This window comes from Macroventuria anomochaeta (assembly GCF_010093625.1).
Source record: "Macroventuria anomochaeta strain CBS 525.71 unplaced genomic scaffold BU25scaffold_28, whole genome shotgun sequence".
Lineage (NCBI taxonomy): Eukaryota > Fungi > Ascomycota > Dothideomycetes > Pleosporales > Didymellaceae > Macroventuria > Macroventuria anomochaeta.
The window spans coordinates 362884-379025 of record NW_022985389.1 but is presented as its reverse complement, the minus strand read 5'-3'; the positions used below and the strand labels follow the sequence as shown (position 1 = coordinate 379025).

General features: G+C 51.4%; 12 protein-coding genes across 12 annotated transcripts; 7 read left to right on the top strand and 5 right to left on the bottom strand.

The window, feature by feature from the left end:
• Positions 1–83: 83 nt before the first annotated feature.
• On the top strand, positions 84–443 carry BU25DRAFT_373257 (uncharacterized protein; the record flags this gene model as incomplete). The annotated part of the gene is made up of 1 exon (XM_033704034.1): positions 84–443. A coding segment is annotated over one exon (246 nt), but the record flags the coding sequence as incomplete, so codon positions are not given.
• A 428-nt stretch (positions 444–871) lies between these two features.
• Positions 872–2131, bottom strand: BU25DRAFT_413155 (uncharacterized protein). The gene has a single exon (XM_033706966.1). The coding sequence runs from the start codon at positions 1921–1923 to the stop codon at positions 1039–1041; it is 885 nt and encodes a 294-aa protein (XP_033559182.1). The 5' UTR covers positions 1924–2131; the 3' UTR covers positions 872–1038.
• Positions 2132–2231: 100 nt separating this feature from the next.
• Positions 2232–3071, top strand: BU25DRAFT_474507 (uncharacterized protein). The gene has a single exon (XM_033710908.1). The coding sequence runs from the start codon at positions 2548–2550 to the stop codon at positions 2698–2700; it is 153 nt and encodes a 50-aa protein (XP_033559181.1). The 5' UTR covers positions 2232–2547; the 3' UTR covers positions 2701–3071.
• Positions 3072–4430: 1359 nt separating this feature from the next.
• BU25DRAFT_398153 (uncharacterized protein) lies at positions 4431–4830 on the bottom strand (the record flags this gene model as incomplete). The annotated part of the gene is made up of 1 exon (XM_033704895.1): positions 4431–4830. The coding sequence occupies one exon, from the start codon at positions 4828–4830 to the stop codon at positions 4510–4512; it is 321 nt and encodes a 106-aa protein (XP_033559180.1). The 3' UTR covers positions 4431–4509.
• A 730-nt stretch (positions 4831–5560) lies between these two features.
• BU25DRAFT_129935 (uncharacterized protein) lies at positions 5561–6170 on the bottom strand. The gene has a single exon (XM_033700497.1). The coding sequence runs from the start codon at positions 5986–5988 to the stop codon at positions 5698–5700; it is 291 nt and encodes a 96-aa protein (XP_033559179.1). The 5' UTR covers positions 5989–6170; the 3' UTR covers positions 5561–5697.
• A 954-nt stretch (positions 6171–7124) lies between these two features.
• BU25DRAFT_413153 (EF-hand) lies at positions 7125–7998 on the bottom strand. Its single transcript, XM_033706965.1, has 4 exons — positions 7872–7998; positions 7742–7794; positions 7394–7690; positions 7125–7332 (listed from the first exon to the last, which is right to left on the bottom strand). The coding sequence occupies exons 1-4, from the start codon at positions 7921–7923 to the stop codon at positions 7210–7212; spliced, it is 525 nt and encodes a 174-aa protein (XP_033559178.1). The 5' UTR covers positions 7924–7998; the 3' UTR covers positions 7125–7209.
• Positions 7999–8108: 110 nt separating this feature from the next.
• BU25DRAFT_413151 (DUF1770-domain-containing protein) lies at positions 8109–8967 on the top strand. Its single transcript, XM_033706964.1, has 3 exons — positions 8109–8453; positions 8506–8703; positions 8787–8967. Exons 1-3 carry the CDS (start codon positions 8142–8144, stop codon positions 8823–8825), a joined length of 549 nt encoding a protein of 182 aa, XP_033559177.1. The 5' UTR covers positions 8109–8141; the 3' UTR covers positions 8826–8967.
• Positions 8968–9030: 63 nt separating this feature from the next.
• On the top strand, positions 9031–10269 carry BU25DRAFT_129897 (uncharacterized protein). Its single transcript, XM_033700495.1, has 2 exons — positions 9031–9338; positions 9384–10269. The coding sequence occupies exons 1-2, from the start codon at positions 9235–9237 to the stop codon at positions 10174–10176; spliced, it is 897 nt and encodes a 298-aa protein (XP_033559176.1). The 5' UTR covers positions 9031–9234; the 3' UTR covers positions 10177–10269.
• BU25DRAFT_346954 (cytochrome P450) lies at positions 10261–10617 on the top strand (the record flags this gene model as incomplete). The annotated part of the gene is made up of 1 exon (XM_033703127.1): positions 10261–10617. A coding segment is annotated over one exon (357 nt), but the record flags the coding sequence as incomplete, so codon positions are not given.
• A 113-nt stretch (positions 10618–10730) lies between these two features.
• BU25DRAFT_129932 (uncharacterized protein) lies at positions 10731–11576 on the bottom strand. The gene has a single exon (XM_033700496.1). It carries the CDS (start codon positions 11392–11394, stop codon positions 10912–10914), a length of 483 nt encoding a protein of 160 aa, XP_033559174.1. The 5' UTR covers positions 11395–11576; the 3' UTR covers positions 10731–10911.
• Positions 11577–12297: 721 nt separating this feature from the next.
• On the top strand, positions 12298–15009 carry BU25DRAFT_441726 (DNA repair and recombination protein RAD26; the record flags this gene model as incomplete). The annotated part of the gene is made up of 1 exon (XM_033709250.1): positions 12298–15009. One exon carries the CDS (start codon positions 12298–12300, stop codon positions 15007–15009), a length of 2712 nt encoding a protein of 903 aa, XP_033559173.1.
• Positions 15010–15860: 851 nt separating this feature from the next.
• On the top strand, positions 15861–16142 carry BU25DRAFT_346853 (uncharacterized protein; the record flags this gene model as incomplete). The annotated part of the gene is made up of 1 exon (XM_033703121.1): positions 15861–16142. A coding segment is annotated over one exon (282 nt), but the record flags the coding sequence as incomplete, so codon positions are not given.

Below are 16142 nucleotides of genomic sequence, written 5' to 3'. Positions count from 1 at the left end.
TAGGGCTACAAACACGGCGTCTTTATGGCTACTACAGTCATATCAACTTTACAATATATTTGGTAAAAGATAACACCTCTTTCACATACGACCATAGGACGTTGAAAACAAGGCTTCCCGTTCGCTCAGCCCTATTTAAGCAACGTACCGGCGGATTAGTAGTTAGGTGGGTGACCACTAGCGAATACCCGCTGTTGTATGTTTTTATCTCTTTTTTGTGTTCGCACCATCAGAGTGGTTGTAGCAACTCAATAACTGTTCAGCGCAATCTTGGCTTAATCTTTTGTGCAAAGGCTACCGTAGCCTTGAACAGAAGCTTTCCATTGTAGGGACTGATGTTTAAGACTTTCTGGTCGCTGATAGTTCCTTTACCTTACTACAATGCTTCGTCAAGTAGATTCTTGAGTCTCAAACTTCTAGCTTCGAGCTTGCCGTTAATACTTCACTAATCTTCAGAACTCAGACGCAGCAGCATGGCGATATTAGCACCTTCGATATCTGTGGTGCCGGCCGATCTGGTCTCGTCGCTGGCGGCTAAGCAAGAGCCGTTTGCAAGCAAACTAAGCAAGTTCAGCCCTCTTGGTTACTGCGGACTCTGGAAACACGTTGCTACCTCGACAGGACGTGTTCGACCGCTCAGAAATAGACTCATCAGTGGGTTCCAGTAACATGCGCGCTGGTACAACTTCGGCCTGTGCTCAAGAGCTATATGATGAGACTTCGTGGGCATCCAGCTTGTGTGCGGGCGCAGCTCAAGGTGTTGCAGTAGATGCAATAAATGAAGGTGTAACCGCGCAGGGCAGTAAGTCAGGGGGAACTGCGCAGAGCAGTAAAATCAGTATATTGTGTTGTTCTGTGTTCGGCCCTCTCACCAGGCCATCAGCAGGGTCTGTTTATATGACGTATGTCTCGTGCAGCCAAGGGGCAGAAGGTGCTTGTTGGAACAGGCAAGAGCACTGCACCAACACGTGTGGCACACATGACCTCCTTGCTTCATAGACCGTCCCAGGTTTTCGTGTATCAAACTTCGCCATACCATCACATTCCACCATTAGCTGCCGCTGAATTTTTGTCACTCTTCTGCACCACAGGAAACTTCTCCAGACACTCGTACCACTGTACTACACTCCCAACAAGAAATGCCCAACTTCCCCAGAATGTAGATAGACAAGCCTGATACTGGCTCCAACTACTTGTATCAAACCCAAACGCCGGACAAATCGTAAACCCAATACCACCAATTAGATTCCACGCCCCAATCCACCAGCCCAGTGTCCGAGGCGCCGGCTTCCACCAATTGGACTGTGTTTCCAGCATGAAGAGCGTGCCAGAGACGATGAAGCCTAGGCCGCCGATAACCTGCGGTGTCCAGTAGAAGATGATAGTGATGGGACGGGACATTCTGCTATAAATGCCTGGGAGGGCTGTGAGACCTGATATCCAAAAGACTGTGGCACCGCAGAGTTGGGAGAAAGAGGCGAGGAAGCCGATGTTGTAGATATAGTGCGTCCGTAGATCTGTTCTCGAGGGCCACCATACCCATGAGCGAGCTGCTGAAGCTGATTTTCCCTTCAACAGATGGTGATGCATGCAATGCGACTTTGAGGGTTTGAGTTTCCCGTCTCCAGTTTGGTCATCACCACCCTCGTGCGACAGGGCTTGCTCAAGTGCCCATCCAAAGCATCCCGACTTATTCTCATTCACAGCTTCAGCCATGAGCAGGAATGAACCAAACTCAAACACTGTAGCTCCAATAAATGCAGTTATGCCCCCACCATACAGTTCTTCATTCTCAAACTCGGTGTCAGGTCGCACGAGTGGCAACCATACAAAAAATGCGTTGATGACCCATATCACACTGCCAATCGTAAAGACATATGCAACGTCGAAGGATATATCCCATATTGGGTAATACGTGAGCATGCGGCAGATACCGCGTGCGATGCTGTTAACGCTTCGGGTTGCACGTCGCTGAGCCTTTGTTGCTTTGCATTGTTAGTTCCAACGGCTGCTGTCGTCAACTGTCGCGCAACGAATTGCATCGCTTTCTTATTAGTAGGAGGATCGAAGGATGATGGCAACATCGCGTTCAATATTGGGGGAGAAGCTAGAGAGCCTTGCTGCCAACCCATGTTCAGTGACGCGTTGGTGAAAACCAATTGCATCATTTGTTCACGGCTGAGGCTGGAAATAAGATATGCTAACGCTGAGTCAGCAGCCTAGGCTACAGGATCATCACCCTCTACATGCCAACCCACACGTCACATCTCCTGCAGCCACTTGACGTTGGCTTCTTCTCTTCTCTTAAGGCAGCATACGGTCATCAGGTGTCGGAGCTTGCCCGCCAAGGGATCTTCTATACAGACAAGCTTGACTTCCTCTAACATCTATACTGAGTTTAGGTTGACAATCCTGTCAGAACAGCACATTACAGCAGGTTTCAAAGTAACTGGGCTTATCTAAATAAGTCCAGAGCGCGTCCTATCTAACCTAACTATTGTCAGAACACCATCCCCACCTGTGACGACAGCAGCTAGAGCAGTATGGATGGCAGACACTCCACATACAATTACTCAACTTGAGCAGCAGGCTCGTCTAGAAAGAGGTCTCCTCCAGCGACAGTCACAGAGCCCTACAAGTCGGGCTATCTCCCAGCTTGTCAAGGTTGTTAGTGAGCTATCAATTCAGCGACAATCTTAGCAGAGGAGAACTCAAAGCTACGTGCTGCTAACTACCGCCAGCAACGTAAACTCCAACAGAAGAGCCAGTATATAGCCCGTGGAGGAACCTTACAGACTCAGGAAGGTCGTACGCTTGTCACAGAAGCTCAAGTAGCTGTCTATGAGGTTGACCAACTACCTACTATACAGGCACGATCCCGAGCACTACCAACATGCAGTAAGTGTCACACTCAAGGCCATACTAAGGCTGAATGTAAATCAATATAGTTAGTCTATCCTGTGACAAAGTCTGAGACAATTTAAGCTTGTGGTTGTGGATTATGCACTACAAGCGTTATCGATAGAGTTCCACCATAATGCTATGACAACAGAAAGCAACATCGGAATGACTGAAAACGGTGAAACTGATGCTGTGATACCAAGTATATTGAAATCCGCACGATAGGTGAAGATATCCTGGCGCAATTCCGATTTCTGGGCAAAGCTTAGCAGTGTTGCAGTCCGGACCAGCAGTGCTATAGTGTAAATCAGCAGCCCGACCAAATTACAGACTGGTAACGCCAGTAACACCGCCTTGGATCGGATGCGTATGCTTTGCTCAGACTTAGCTAGATCAAATCTCAGCGCACGACTTCAGCGAAACGTCGGTATACATACCCACGGGTATATGTGCGACGGTGGGCTTGACCTCAAGGACTGATCGAAAGAAGTGGTGACAAGTGTCTGACGAACCCTGCCTTGATCATGTTTCTTGGTGCAAGATCGATCATCCTAAGGGTTGACAACGCGGATACATTTGTGGCCAATAAGCCGCTCAATCCGAGAACACTACTCGGGTCTCGAAGAAGGTTCAGTGGTCGTTGTTTGCTTCGACGATCGAAGGTATCGGGAGGAATAGGCGTAATAGTCTTTTTGAGAGGGGTTCTACCAAAGCTGACCTCTAGACCTGCCAGCGTCGACGAGACAGGAGCGGGCATAACGGCCGTGGTATGCCCAGAGCGGCGGGCATATGCTCTCATGGTCGGCACAGGCCGTGAAGAACAGTCAGCATCTTCTGCAGTGGGAAACCACATCGTAACTTACTCGTCAATGTTAGTCGATTTATTAGGCAGTCACCGTTCAAGGTCGAACTCCCGACAGGCAGGTCGTGAGTATCGCACTGCAGGTTTAAAGAGACCTCCGCGGCCACTTACATCTTGCACGATAGCTTTCTCAACACGACACCGGAACTACGAACAGCTGCTTCATTCACCTTCCATCTCGTACGCGAGTCAACTCGTGCACGAGATGGAAGAATGACAACGCGTCGCTAACTACAGATAGACCGAGATCGAAAAGCTCAAGGAGACGCGATAGAAGCACGAAGACCGACTCCTCCAACAGAACAGCACCACCAATAACCTTAAAAGCGACAAGGAGCGCCTTCAGGGTGAGAAGGAACGCCTCCAGAGCGAAAAGGACCGCTGTCGGCCTGCCTACGAGACTTTGCGGGATATGCTGCTTTGGCTGATGACAGGTTTTAAAATAGGGTTTAGGCGATCGGTATTGATTGACTTAATGTCATATGTGAATCTGAAACTATGGAAGACGAAAGGAGCAGTAGCTCCTCTGGTAAAGCAAGAGTTTAATTATAGGAGGTTGAGTTCTATGAAAGTACAAAGGAATAGGTGATCGGTAGCACAATATGCATCCTTGCTCCGAAGGGCAATACGGAGCTGTACATACTATTTGTGCGACGATGGGGCCCGGGTCCAACGCTGTCAGTGCACGTGTTTGCTGGAAAGAAAGAATCACAGACAAGGTAGTGGTTTATAGGATCTCGAATGAGCTATTCAGCGTTCACGAATTGTGCAGGATGATGGAGGAGTGATGATGGGTTGTGTGTCTGCAATCGCGGTGGCCGGCAAAAGAAGGGAGAACCAAAACGCATGTTCGCAACTGTAGGAGTCCGATTGATGGTGGTGATCGAATTGGGCAAAGGGACAATAAAATTGCAAAAAACATACAACAGCGGGTATTCGCTAGTGGTCACCCACCTAACTACTAATCCGCCGGTACGTTGCTTAAATAGGGCTGAGCGAACGGGAAGCCTTGTTTTCAACGTCCTATGGTCGTATGTGGAAGAAGTGTTTCTTTTTATAAAATACATTCGAGTAAGTTGACAAGATGGCGCAAGAGTATTATTAACAGAAGCAAAAAGGCAAAAACATACAACAGCAGGTATTCGCTAGTGGTCACCCACCTAACTACTAATCTGCCGGTACGTTGCTTAAATAGGGCTGAGCGAACGGGAAGCCTTGTTTTCAACGTCCTATGGTCGTATGTGAAAGAATGTTGACATTTTATAATATATATTGTAAAGTTGGTGTGACTGCAGCAGCCATGAAGACGCGTCCATCATATGCAGCTTGTAGTAAGGGGCAATGAACTTTGCATGTTTCATCGGATATTCTCTCTCCAATGACCAAAAGCCATCCAGAAGTATAGATATCTTCTTCGTATAGCTATTAGTAGCAGCACTAACTGTAAAGAACCCAAGCACCGTTTAAACTCGTCCACTTTTTCTATTACTAGCAGGTGTTTTAAACAACGGAGACCCTAAAACAGTACCTTGACAGACAGAAGATCAGACGGAAGAACTTACTATCTCACCGGTTGACAGAAGTATGCTCAAATTTCCTGTAAACGGCAGGTAGAAGCTCAACCACTGGAAGTGAGAATCTGCGATTTGCCCATAAGACTCCGTAAATGGGTATTTGACTATGATCAAGCCGCATTATGCTGATTATGCTTTGGACACTCCAGTGGATCACAGATGAATCTGATTGCTGCGTTAGCCGCTTGCAATAATGCCACGCATATGTGGGTGGCTTCAACAACACGGATGTGTCCTGGCGCGCCGCTCCTGATAGCGGCCTTGATGATCGACCACATACCCCTAAGGCTGAAATCGCCCCTCGTACTCTTATGAGAATTGCGATCAAACTCATAAATCAACGCCTGCCAGTCAAGTTTTTCAGCTACACTGCACACCACCAGCTGTCACCGAGCAGCTGCTCAAGGAGGCCAAAGAAGCTGGTGTGCCTGCTGTGTGGCGACAGCCAAACAACTTCGACGACGATGTGCCAGAGTATGCGCAAGCAAACTTCAAGGCTGCTATCGCAGGCGATAGTGAGAGAGGTGGGGAGGTGGTGTGTGCTTGTCGATGGGGAGGCGGGGCTGAAGGCTCCTGGGAGGGCGTAGTCGAGGCTCTGAGGTCATCCAGAACTATAGCATCCCGCCCCTGGGTACCAGATGAGTACTTCATCTCACCTCTTTGGCCCACAGAGTAGGCTGGATCATTCTGGCAACGTCGATCGTCCACTTCGCAGGTTTGGGAAGCTGAGACTACTGTTCATCGAAACAACTTTATGTGCAGCACAGTTCGAACCACAAAATCACTTGTGTGAGCGCAATAACCACTTTGAACCAGTTGCGACTGCACTCTTGGTGCCGGAAGATGGCTGCCAACTCAACCTCACTATGCACTCAGCCGGCCGCATGGCTTTGCGAGTCGACTTTGCCTTGTGGAGCGGGCCAAGGCATCATGTCACTGCCCGCTGCCGACGACTTACGTCAATTCTTCTTTCTCCGCTCCTGGCGCAACATTGAGATTCATCATCATCGTGTCTTGAGGTCGGACTGCACTCCGACCGGTAAACTGAGACCGCTATCCTGAGCGTTCGTGGATTGTCAAACAAGCAGATGACCACGCCGCTACGCAAGTACCTCTTCGCTTGATACCCGATGAATGAAGTGTGGTCTGCGGTTCAGTGGGCATGTACATTAGCGTAGTCCAGGTTATTTAAGCGAAGTAACTTTTGGTGCGGTTTGCTGCGTGAAAAAAAAAACGTGATGGAAAGGTCAGCGTAGGATAGAGCAACAAATTTGTGCATTCTCAGAGGACTTCCTGGATGCGAGGTGAGATGGCTTTGTTGTGTGGGAAGGCGAACAATATGCTCCTTAGCGCGCGGTGGAGCAAATCCGTCCCGTGAGGATGGCAGGGATGTGTGTCTTAGCCCTACAGGCTGCCGGTCGAACACTAGCAGTCAGTTGGAAACACATTTCTGCTTCACAACGTAGCCATTGATGCCTCTCATGTCTCAGAAATCGCAAGAGCCTGGGAATGACAGAAGCGCAACTGTACTGGTGCCCTGCTCTTCTCGGACAAGGGCCATGTTCGTGGGTCGGACATGCTGCCATTTGTCAATGTCGTGGAGCAAACGCTCGTACCAGTGCATCGGTACCCTCTCACTTGGACTTGCTGCCAGCACTCTGTGACCTGTACTTCGATTAGCAGTATGCATGTCAGTGTGGTCAATGTCTCAGTGCGCGTCGGTGGGCCATTGGTAGAAGCCCGCGAAATTCGATCGTGTATTGATGGATTCAGATATTGTCAAAGCCGTCCAAGTAGGCCCAAAACACCACAAACGCCTCGCCGGGAGAAGTATGCCCAGTATGCCATCTTAGTCGTGGTTAAGAAAGCGGCTTAGAACTGGTCCAGTGTCATGCTCATCGAGACGTCTGTGTTCTCAACCATCTTGGTGAACTCCTCAAAGCTGATCTTGCCGTCGCGGTCCAGGTCGGCCTCCATGATGGTCTTGTCGACAATCTGCGATAGGGGTTAGTGGATGTTTGCATGTACTGCAAGCTCCTTCCCTGTGCGGGCGTACCTGTTGTAATTGCTGGTCTTTCAGGTTGCTGCCAACCATCATCTTGAGCACAATGAAGAGCTCGCCATTGCTGATGTAGCCATCGCGGTCAATGTCGTACACGCGGAAAGCGAACCGCAGCTTCTCTTCCTTGTTGCCTTTGCTGCTGAAGGCCGAGAGACCGGAGACGAACTCCTGGAAGTCGACGTCGCCGCCGCCGTCCTCGTCAAAGATGGCAATCATTCGTGTTGCGAGAGGGTTCGAGGAGATCTGGGGAAGGGCTAGGAACTCGTCGCGCTCGATGGTGCCTGAGTTGTCCTGTGTGTTGTTAGTCACCCATTTAGACAGCATAATCACATAGTGTCGCACCTTGTCAAGCTTCATAAACCTCTTTCTCAGTCTGTCAACTTCCTCGCGGTCGACTGTCATGTGTTAGTACCTGGTTTTCAGCCCCGCGAGCGTGCACACGAGCCGTGGCGCACGCTCCTTCTGCACGTACAATTCGAGCCGGAGGCTATGTTGTCGAGGATCGCAGACGGCTGGTTCCCCATTCCGGCGTGTGTGAAGGAGTAAGAATTGGGTGGGGTGGTGGCTAAGAGTGGACGGGGTTGCTGTGAGCTTTCGTGGGGTCCGCTGTCGACTTCTAGGGTCCCGCCGCCACTAAGGCAGCAGGGGCTATCGACGTCAAGTGCCAAGACATGGAGATGCGCTCCGAGGCATCCCTACCGCTTCCATTGGCAAACATCAACACCCTCAGGAATACTATATAATGGCGGAACCCGGCGTCAGCGAGCTCGCGTCGACACTGCAGTTCGGCTCCATCAAGCGCCACCCTTCACCGCGACACGACCTCAATCCATCGACTGCCGCGTCCGAGAAGCAACCCGTGACGCTCGACAAGAACGCCGATGTCGACTCCGATGTCGAGGAAGATGAAATTCCAATCAGCGTGCTGAACCCGGTGCCGCGCAAGCAGACGATGCCCCCGCTACCGGACCTACGATTCGAGCAAAGCTACCTCAAGAGCATCGAGAAGGCAGAATCATGGCAGGGCGTAGCATGGATCACATTACGGGACCAGGTGGGGATCATCGATGCAGGAGGCAGAAGGCTGTCATACTGACCCGGTATAGGTCCTCATGTGCTTTGCGCAGGGCGTAGTGTGGACACTCATCCTCAGCGGCTGGCGGCATTGGAACAGGTCGGCCAAGTTCAGCGGGCAGAGCGTGGGCGCAAAGATACGCAGATGGTGGTGGGGTGTCAACAACTGGAAGATACCTGATGCAAAGTCGAAGTTGAAGAACACAAAGCTGGCGAAGAACGTCTCAGAGGTTTGTGCCGCCTTCCTTGAGGTCTAGCGTCCTGGTGCAAGCAAAACCATGCGCCGCCACCTGTGTACTGACTAATTCTACAGTACTACAAGACAGAGCTCTCGAGCGCTGCACTCGACTGAGCGTGAATTGTATATGCATCAAATGGCGTTCAGGAGCAAGGTTACGGAATATCAAATACTGGTCGTTGACCACTCCAGTACTCCATCTTCTCTCACTTAGGCTCCCATGTGTCTGCGCTTAGTTCGCGGCAGTACCACAGGAACGCGCCTTCCCTCACTTCTGTCCAGCTCTTGCCTCTTTCTCGGTCGTCACATCCTCTTTCCTGCACGTGCCCACTAACACAACACCCACACAACACCCACAGAACACCCACACAACACCCACAGAACACCCACAGAACACCCACAGAACACCCACACAACGTCAACTCAGCCCACGCAGTCAACTACTTCTACTCCACCATCAATCGCCATCGCCAGCACTCCACACCACTGCAAGCCACCTACGACGCTGCAACAGCTAATCCTGATGGACAGATCAAGCTCGAGTCCCGCCATGATGATCGATGCTGCAGCCTCTACATCGCTTGAGCCCCCACGGAAGGTGCGCCGCGCGACATTGGCAGGTCCAAGGTAAAGACCTAAAGAGCCTCACACTTGCACTGCTGACACCAATAGTGACTTCGGAAGCATAGTCACCATCAACGTCGGGATCAAGCCTGATCACAAGACCTTCATGCTGCACGGACATGCCTTGCGCAGCAGCTCGAACTACTTTGCCATCGCGATGGATGTCCAGTGCGCTGTGGCTGACGAAGACAAACCGGTTAACCTCCCAGACATAACAATCGAAGACTTTGCCGTTTACGCAAAGTTCCTCTACACAGGCCTTCTCTTCACGAAAGAGGCCAACGTCACTGAGCTCACGCGGTGCCTGCATCTGTACAAAGTCGCGAAACACCTCGAAGCGATGGACTTCCAAGATGCCATAGTCGACGCCCTCATCGAAAACATCGTCGAGTTCCGCGCACTCAAAGGTCAATGCCGCTTCACAGCAACTCAGATTACGACCATCTACACCATGACTGAAGAAGACTCGCCTTTACGCAAGTTCGCACAGGACTTATGCTTACAGTCGAAAGGACCCCAGGGGTTCGAAAAAAGACGACTGAAGGACTTTCCGGTGGACTTCCAACTCGATCTGCTTACAGCTGCTGCCCCTTTCATCACTTCGTCGGCAAAGTCGACTGACATGCAAGATCCGTTGGACCTCGGTAGATCTTGCAAATATCACAAACACACCGTTCTCGGAACGCCTTGCTACAGAACAAAGTACCAATTCATGCCGGACGAGCCAGTTGTTGTTGCAGCAAGTGTTGCAGCAAGCGTTGCAGCGAAGTCTAAGCCGGCCGCTGGGAGCAGACGACAGACTGAACGCTTAGCAAGCAACGACTTCGAGTTGAGAGTCTGACGCGGCAACATCGCCTTCACCAAAGTGCTTGGTTGGCAGGCAGCATGCATAATGCAGCAGGGTTTCTAGAGTTATGTCAAGCACCGCCTAAGTCGGAGCCACCCAAATAACAGTCTTGTCTACACCGATGAACCAAGCGGGAAGATGTACACCATCCCGCCTGGCACGCCAGTGGGCTACTCAAGCTACTTCCTGCACCGCGATCCCACCATCTTCCCCGAGCCGGATGAGTTCCGCCCTGAGAGATGGCTCAATATCTCCCCACTTGAACGGCAGAAGCTAAAGGCACATGCTAACAGTTTCGGCAGGGGAACGAGACAGTGCATGGGTGTGAGACTGGCGTATGCGGAGCTGTATCTCACTCTTGGCCACATGTTTCGGCCTTTGGGCAGGAAATGGAGTTGGAAAATACGGTGTATAAGAGGGATGTTAAGTGTATGAGGCGTTTCTTCATGCCGGCGCCGAGTAAGCAGAGCAGGGGCGTCAGAGTCGGGACGAACGAGAAGACATTGTGAATGTGATGATGGCTCATTGAGAAGAGGCGTATATGTACAGCTTGAACAGAATATTCTCCCCCGTCGCGATGGCGATTTTGAACACTGCACTCTCCTACAGGGTGCGACCTTTGCTGCACTTCTGTTTATCCGCCTACGATTCGAACGCCGTGTTCAGGACATTTTCCGACAATCACTGCATTTGTAGGGCACTGTCAACTCTCCATCCCTTTGCTTACTTTCACGACCTCGACACTCGCGGAAGGAACTTAGGCTCCCCTCTCTGCTGTCGCTGTTGCCGCTGCGTTGCTGGTGTTCTCTGGCTTCGGGCCTTTCCCATACCGCTTCTGCGCAGTTGCTGCGATTCCCCTGTGCCACGTTGTTGCATCGGCAGATCTGTGGATCGGTGCTGTGCCTTCTTCCCTTCCGCACCAGACTCTCGCTTGGTACGTGTTCGTCTGCTCATCCCTCGCATCCCACTCCGCGCTTTCACAGCATCAGTTGAGGCATCGCGGATGGCGTTTGAGAGGTAGTGTAGGGCTGTGTGTGCTTTGCTGTCGACTACACTGGGTTCCCGTGCAAGATGTTGGGGTGATGTTCGGGACTTGGAGATGGTTGTTCGAGGTGAGGTGTTGATCTTGATGTTCGTATTTGAAGGGTTAGGTGATGATGCCCAGGCTGTCGCGATGAGAGTGGTGAGGCCGAAGAGGAGTGTGAACTTCATCGTGGAGGTGTGATCTAATCGGATTTTGATTGGTTGGGTTGTTGATTAGTTCAAGTTGAGAAGTTGAGATGAAGAGCCAAAGATTGTAGGGGATCTTTGGTGGTTGATGTGTGCTGTTTGCTGCTTGCTGCTTGTTGGTTGCTGCTTGCTGGTAGTGAGCTTGTATCTGCGCAGAGAGGCACTCATCCTTATACACTGCCCGAGTTTACGCGCTCACCGCACATAGATGGCAGTCGTACATCTACGCAGTCATTAGGTCTCGAAGATATTGCATGTTTCGACCAGAGATACAGTTGCATTCACACAGCTTGCCAATGTGAGTTTAGCGTCCACGCGTCTGTCAGATAGCTCGTTGATTCGAAACAATGTGGGTCCAGAGATGGGAACCAGGTGTTCTGAAGGTGCGTTCAGCATATCAATTTTCTTTAGTGATCCGTAGATCCAGCGAGGCCTTGATACGTCTCATGCCACTATCCAAGCCGACGATAGCTACACGTCGAACGCGAATTTCGAGATGCAGTCTAGTGCACATTGGCCATACTTCGAGTCGTGATGTTTGATATTTGACGTACGCGGCTCTTCCACACCCGCTCTTCGCTGAAACGACGTCAAACTTGACATCTCATGCCGAGCTCATCATGCATCGGTGTGACAGCGTAACAGGTAGACGCGCGGGGTGTGACAGCGTAACAGGTAGATGTGCGGAGTGCTCTGGAAGAATGCGCAAAGTTGATTAGTTCAGTGTCAGCATTGTGAGAGAGTTTAGAATCACGTGATGACGCGCTAGCGCGCTTTCCCGACGCGTTGCCCGTCGCTCTTGCATCTTTCACGGGGTCTTGCCACCACAGCGAAGTTCAGCTCTCACGTCGTTGGGATGCTCTGAAACCACCACTCACACGCCAGATGAAGCCGTTCAAGCCTTTCAAGCCCCTCTCAGTCGCCGGAAGAGTCAACACGCTCAATGGCCCGCCACCACCCAAGAAACGACGCCTGTCCGAGTCCGAGGACGACGAGCCTCTGCTGCGCGCTGCACCCGCAAACCGAAAGCCGCTGATTGACACACACAATCCTACACCGCCTCAAACACCTCCAGTAGACTCCAGTAGCAGCTACTACACGGTGTTATGGCGAAAGTATACCACGAAGAAGAACAAGACATGGGACGGTGACGGCGTGCTGGCTGTGGTGAACGGCTATGGTGTTCTCACGGACAGCGACTCGGGCAAGGAGATGGGTAAAGGGGTGTGCAATCGACCGCTCCTCCCTGGTTCGGCGCTGTCAATTGGTGGCAAGGAGCTTGAAATCGATGGTGTCATTGACAAGAAGGACTATCTGTCCGGTCGCATGTTCATGGGCAAGGCGGCAGCTACACCGGTCGAGCAGACGACCAAGCGCGTGGAACCTGGGTACAGGCCACTATCTGCGAGCAAGCCGCTGCCCACCAGCAAGTCCAAGGTGAAGAGGACCGAGTCTTCGAGCAGCGCTAAGAGCGCGGTTCCCGAGTACACTCCATCCTTGAACAGGAAGCAGCAGTTCAAGACACCACTGCTGTCCAACACAGTGCTTCCGCAGCGCAACTATCCGATACCCACACCTCGCCACGACCCGAACACGCTGAACGCGCTGGTCATGAAGCGGCCTACAATAGTACCCAAGGGGAAGCAAATTGTGGATGTTGTTGTCGATCCCGTGCTGAGCAAACACTTAAGAGACCACCAACGGGAAGGCGTTAAGTTTCTGTACGAATGTGTGATGGGCATGCGAAGTGAGGGCGAAGGTGCCATCATGGCTGACGAGATGGGCCTTGGAAAGACTTTGCAGACCATCACCCTGCTTTGGACGCTTCTCAAGCAGAACCCGATCCACGACAGCCCACCAGCTATCACAAAGGCGCTCATCGTATGTCCAGCTGGTCTGGTTGACAACTGGAAGCGTGAGTTTCGCAAGTGGCTCGGCAACGAGAGGATTGGAGTCTATGTCGCTGACGCGAAGAACAAGAAGATCGCCAACTTCACCATGGGCAAAGCCTACAACGTCCTGATCATCGGATATGAGATGCTTCGGACCGTGCAGGAAGAGCTCAAGAAGGGCGCAGGTGTCGACATCGTTATTGCAGATGAGGGCCATCGCTTGAAGACTGCGAACAACAAGTCCATGCAGGCTATCCAGTCACTCAATACCGAGCGACGCATCATCCTGTCTGGCACGCCGCTGCAGAACGATTTAGGCGAGTTTTACACTGCGATCGACTTTGTCAACCCCGGTCTTCTCGGTCAGCGAGCTGCTTTCAAGCGTGCATTCGAAGCGCCCATTCTTCGGAGCCGTCAGCCAGACGCGAGCGTGTCAGAGCTGGAGAAGGGCGAGGCACGATGGCAGGAACTAGTGTCTTTGACCAGCAAGTTCATGATACGGCGTACCGCGGATGTATTGTCGAAGTATCTGCCCCCAAAGACAGAGCACATCGTTTTCTGCAGACCGACGAAAGCCCAAGCTGAGGCTTACCGTAACATCTTGGCCTCACCTCTGTTCACCGCAGCTTATGGCAACATGGACATGGCCCTGCAGCTGATTACCATCTTGAAGAAAGTCTGCAACAGTCCATCGCTGCTGAAGTCAAAGAAGGACAGCGACGGTAAAGAGTCGGAGACAATAGAATCCATTCTCCCGCTGATTCCACCGCACATCCTGAACTCGCACGCTTCGAGCACCAAGCTGCGTCTGCTTGACAGCCTTGTGCATCGCCTGTACACCACTACAGAAGAAAAGATCGTCATCGTTTCGAACTACACGATGACTCTCGACATGATCGAGCGACTGTTGACTTCATTGTCGTACACCTATCTGCGCCTGGATGGAAGTACCCCAGCAAGCAAGCGACAAGGCCTCGTCGAGAAGTTCAACAAGACCTCCAAAGCCACAAATTTCGCCTTCCTCCTCTCCGCCAAATCCGGTGGTGTCGGTCTCAACCTCATCGGCGCATCACGCATCGTACTCTTTGACATCGACTGGAACCCCGCCACCGATTTGCAGGCCATGGCCCGCATCCACCGCGATGGTCAGAAGCTGCCCTGCAAAGTCTACAGGTTCCTTGTCCAAGGCGGTCTTGATGAGAAGATCTACCAGCGCCAAGTCATGAAAATGGGGCTCGCTAATGCTGTTGTTGATAACAAACAGTCCGCATCATCTTTCTCCAGAGATGAATTGCGCGATTTGTTCCGCTTGGACGATCGCGAGACATGTCAGACGCATGATCTGCTCGGTTGCACGTGTGACTGCACGGGTGCTCCCGAGGTCAGGCTTGAGGAATCTATCGATGTTGACGAAGATGATGACAGCGATGACGACAGGCCGCTTCTGCCTGGCTTGAAGAAGGCGAGCGAGGTTAATATTGAGGAGCAGGAGGCGGAGATTGAGAGTCGTCGGAAGGCGAAAATGCCGAAGCTGAGGATGCTGATGGAGTATCGACATATTGATGCGAAGCACCTGCGTGGAGATGGGGAAGATGGTGTGGACATGGAAGAGCTGGCCGTTGCGGTGGATGATGATGTGTTCCTTGAGACGTTGAAGCAGAGTGAGAGTAACGTCGGGTTCTTGTTGACGAAATCGAGTTCTTAGACGAGTGGTGACGGATGATGGGCTGCGAAGCATCGCATAGCGCCGGCGTTTTGAAATCATGAGCATGATGTGCGGCACGCAAACGGGCACGATGGACGACGGAAGCGAACGGAAGCATCATATGAGCGATATACCCTAGACATTAATGCATACATAAAGCTCCTCTTCCCAGGCTCAATACTATCCTCCATCTTTTGCGCCTAACACAATCACAAAATCTCGGTGCGATGCGACATGTCCGCTGGAAGCAGTGGCCGTGAGGTTCCCTTTTTTCTTTCAAGATAGCTTGATCTTGATGTCATGCTCCACCGTTTGAGTTTGTGTCGATTCAAAACCATCTGTGTTGGTCTCGTTCACCTCTTTCCGCCGTACGGATATCTCGTCGATCTCTAAGGGATTCGAAAACATCCCCATTGCATCCGAGTGCTGCGCCATCGCCCAAACTACACCCAACTCTCTGTTCACGTTGCAACCTACGTCTATGTTCTGGTATAAAGGTGAGCTCCTCGCATGCGCAGACTCGGAGCGACTCAAAATCTGAAGTGAAGGCCAGTATGTGCTGCACTTAAATCGTGCAACACCAATGTTCGATATGAAGCCCTCAGTCCCGGCATCTTACTGTGCTTGACCACCTCCTCATCTGCCGATATGTCCAAAGAAATCACACAAATGTTCGATGTGCGCGCCGCTTCGGTTGGCACCAAAGACGCAATGAAGCCTTCCTATATGCACCGATTGTCCTGTTGGCGGCATACCGTGTCCGTGCGCGTAATGCGCGGATTCGCGTAATGCGCCAAACCACCTTTTTGTACCCATACTTCACTGTACAATTACTCAACGCCACAATGACTATGAAATCTGCCTTTGAAGAGATAGACTCTATGATACCATGCGATAAGATCCCGTGGACAGCGCTGGCTAAAAAACATAAGGTTGTGCGCTCAACCCTGTCTCGAAAATATCGACACGAGACGCGATCGCGTGAAGAGAAGGCGATTGCACAACAAAAGCTCACTCCACAACAGGAGGACGAGCTTGTCAAGTATATAGAGGAGCTTACAGCTCGCCGTCTACCTCCTACAAGGGAAATGATAGCAAATTTCGCGTCGTCAATAGCCACAGAGCCAGTCAGC

Coding starts and splice junctions, on each gene's coding strand:
- BU25DRAFT_413155 (XM_033706966.1), bottom strand. CDS start 1,923: ATGCTCACGTATTACCCAATATGGGATATATCCTTCGACGTTGCATAT.
- BU25DRAFT_474507 (XM_033710908.1), top strand. CDS start 2,548: ATGGCAGACACTCCACATACAATTACTCAACTTGAGCAGCAGGCTCGT.
- BU25DRAFT_129935 (XM_033700497.1), bottom strand. CDS start 5,988: ATGAAGTACTCATCTGGTACCCAGGGGCGGGATGCTATAGTTCTGGAT.
- BU25DRAFT_413153 (XM_033706965.1), bottom strand. CDS start 7,923: ATGGGGAACCAGCCGTCTGCGATCCTCGACAACATAGCCTCCGGCTCG. Junction 7,795..7,871: donor CATAGCCTCCGGCTCGAATT/GTACGTGCAGAA, acceptor AACACATGACAG/TCGACCGCGAGGAAGTTGAC. Junction 7,333..7,393: donor AAGACCAGCAATTACAACAG/GTACGCCCGCAC, acceptor CCCCTATCGCAG/ATTGTCGACAAGACCATCAT.
- BU25DRAFT_413151 (XM_033706964.1), top strand. CDS start 8,142: ATGGCGGAACCCGGCGTCAGCGAGCTCGCGTCGACACTGCAGTTCGGC. Junction 8,454..8,505: donor GGATCACATTACGGGACCAG/GTGGGGATCATC, acceptor GACCCGGTATAG/GTCCTCATGTGCTTTGCGCA. Junction 8,704..8,786: donor TGGCGAAGAACGTCTCAGAG/GTTTGTGCCGCC, acceptor CTAATTCTACAG/TACTACAAGACAGAGCTCTC.
- BU25DRAFT_129897 (XM_033700495.1), top strand. CDS start 9,235: ATGGACAGATCAAGCTCGAGTCCCGCCATGATGATCGATGCTGCAGCC. Junction 9,339..9,383: donor GCGACATTGGCAGGTCCAAG/GTAAAGACCTAA, acceptor TGACACCAATAG/TGACTTCGGAAGCATAGTCA.
- BU25DRAFT_129932 (XM_033700496.1), bottom strand. CDS start 11,394: ATGAAGTTCACACTCCTCTTCGGCCTCACCACTCTCATCGCGACAGCC.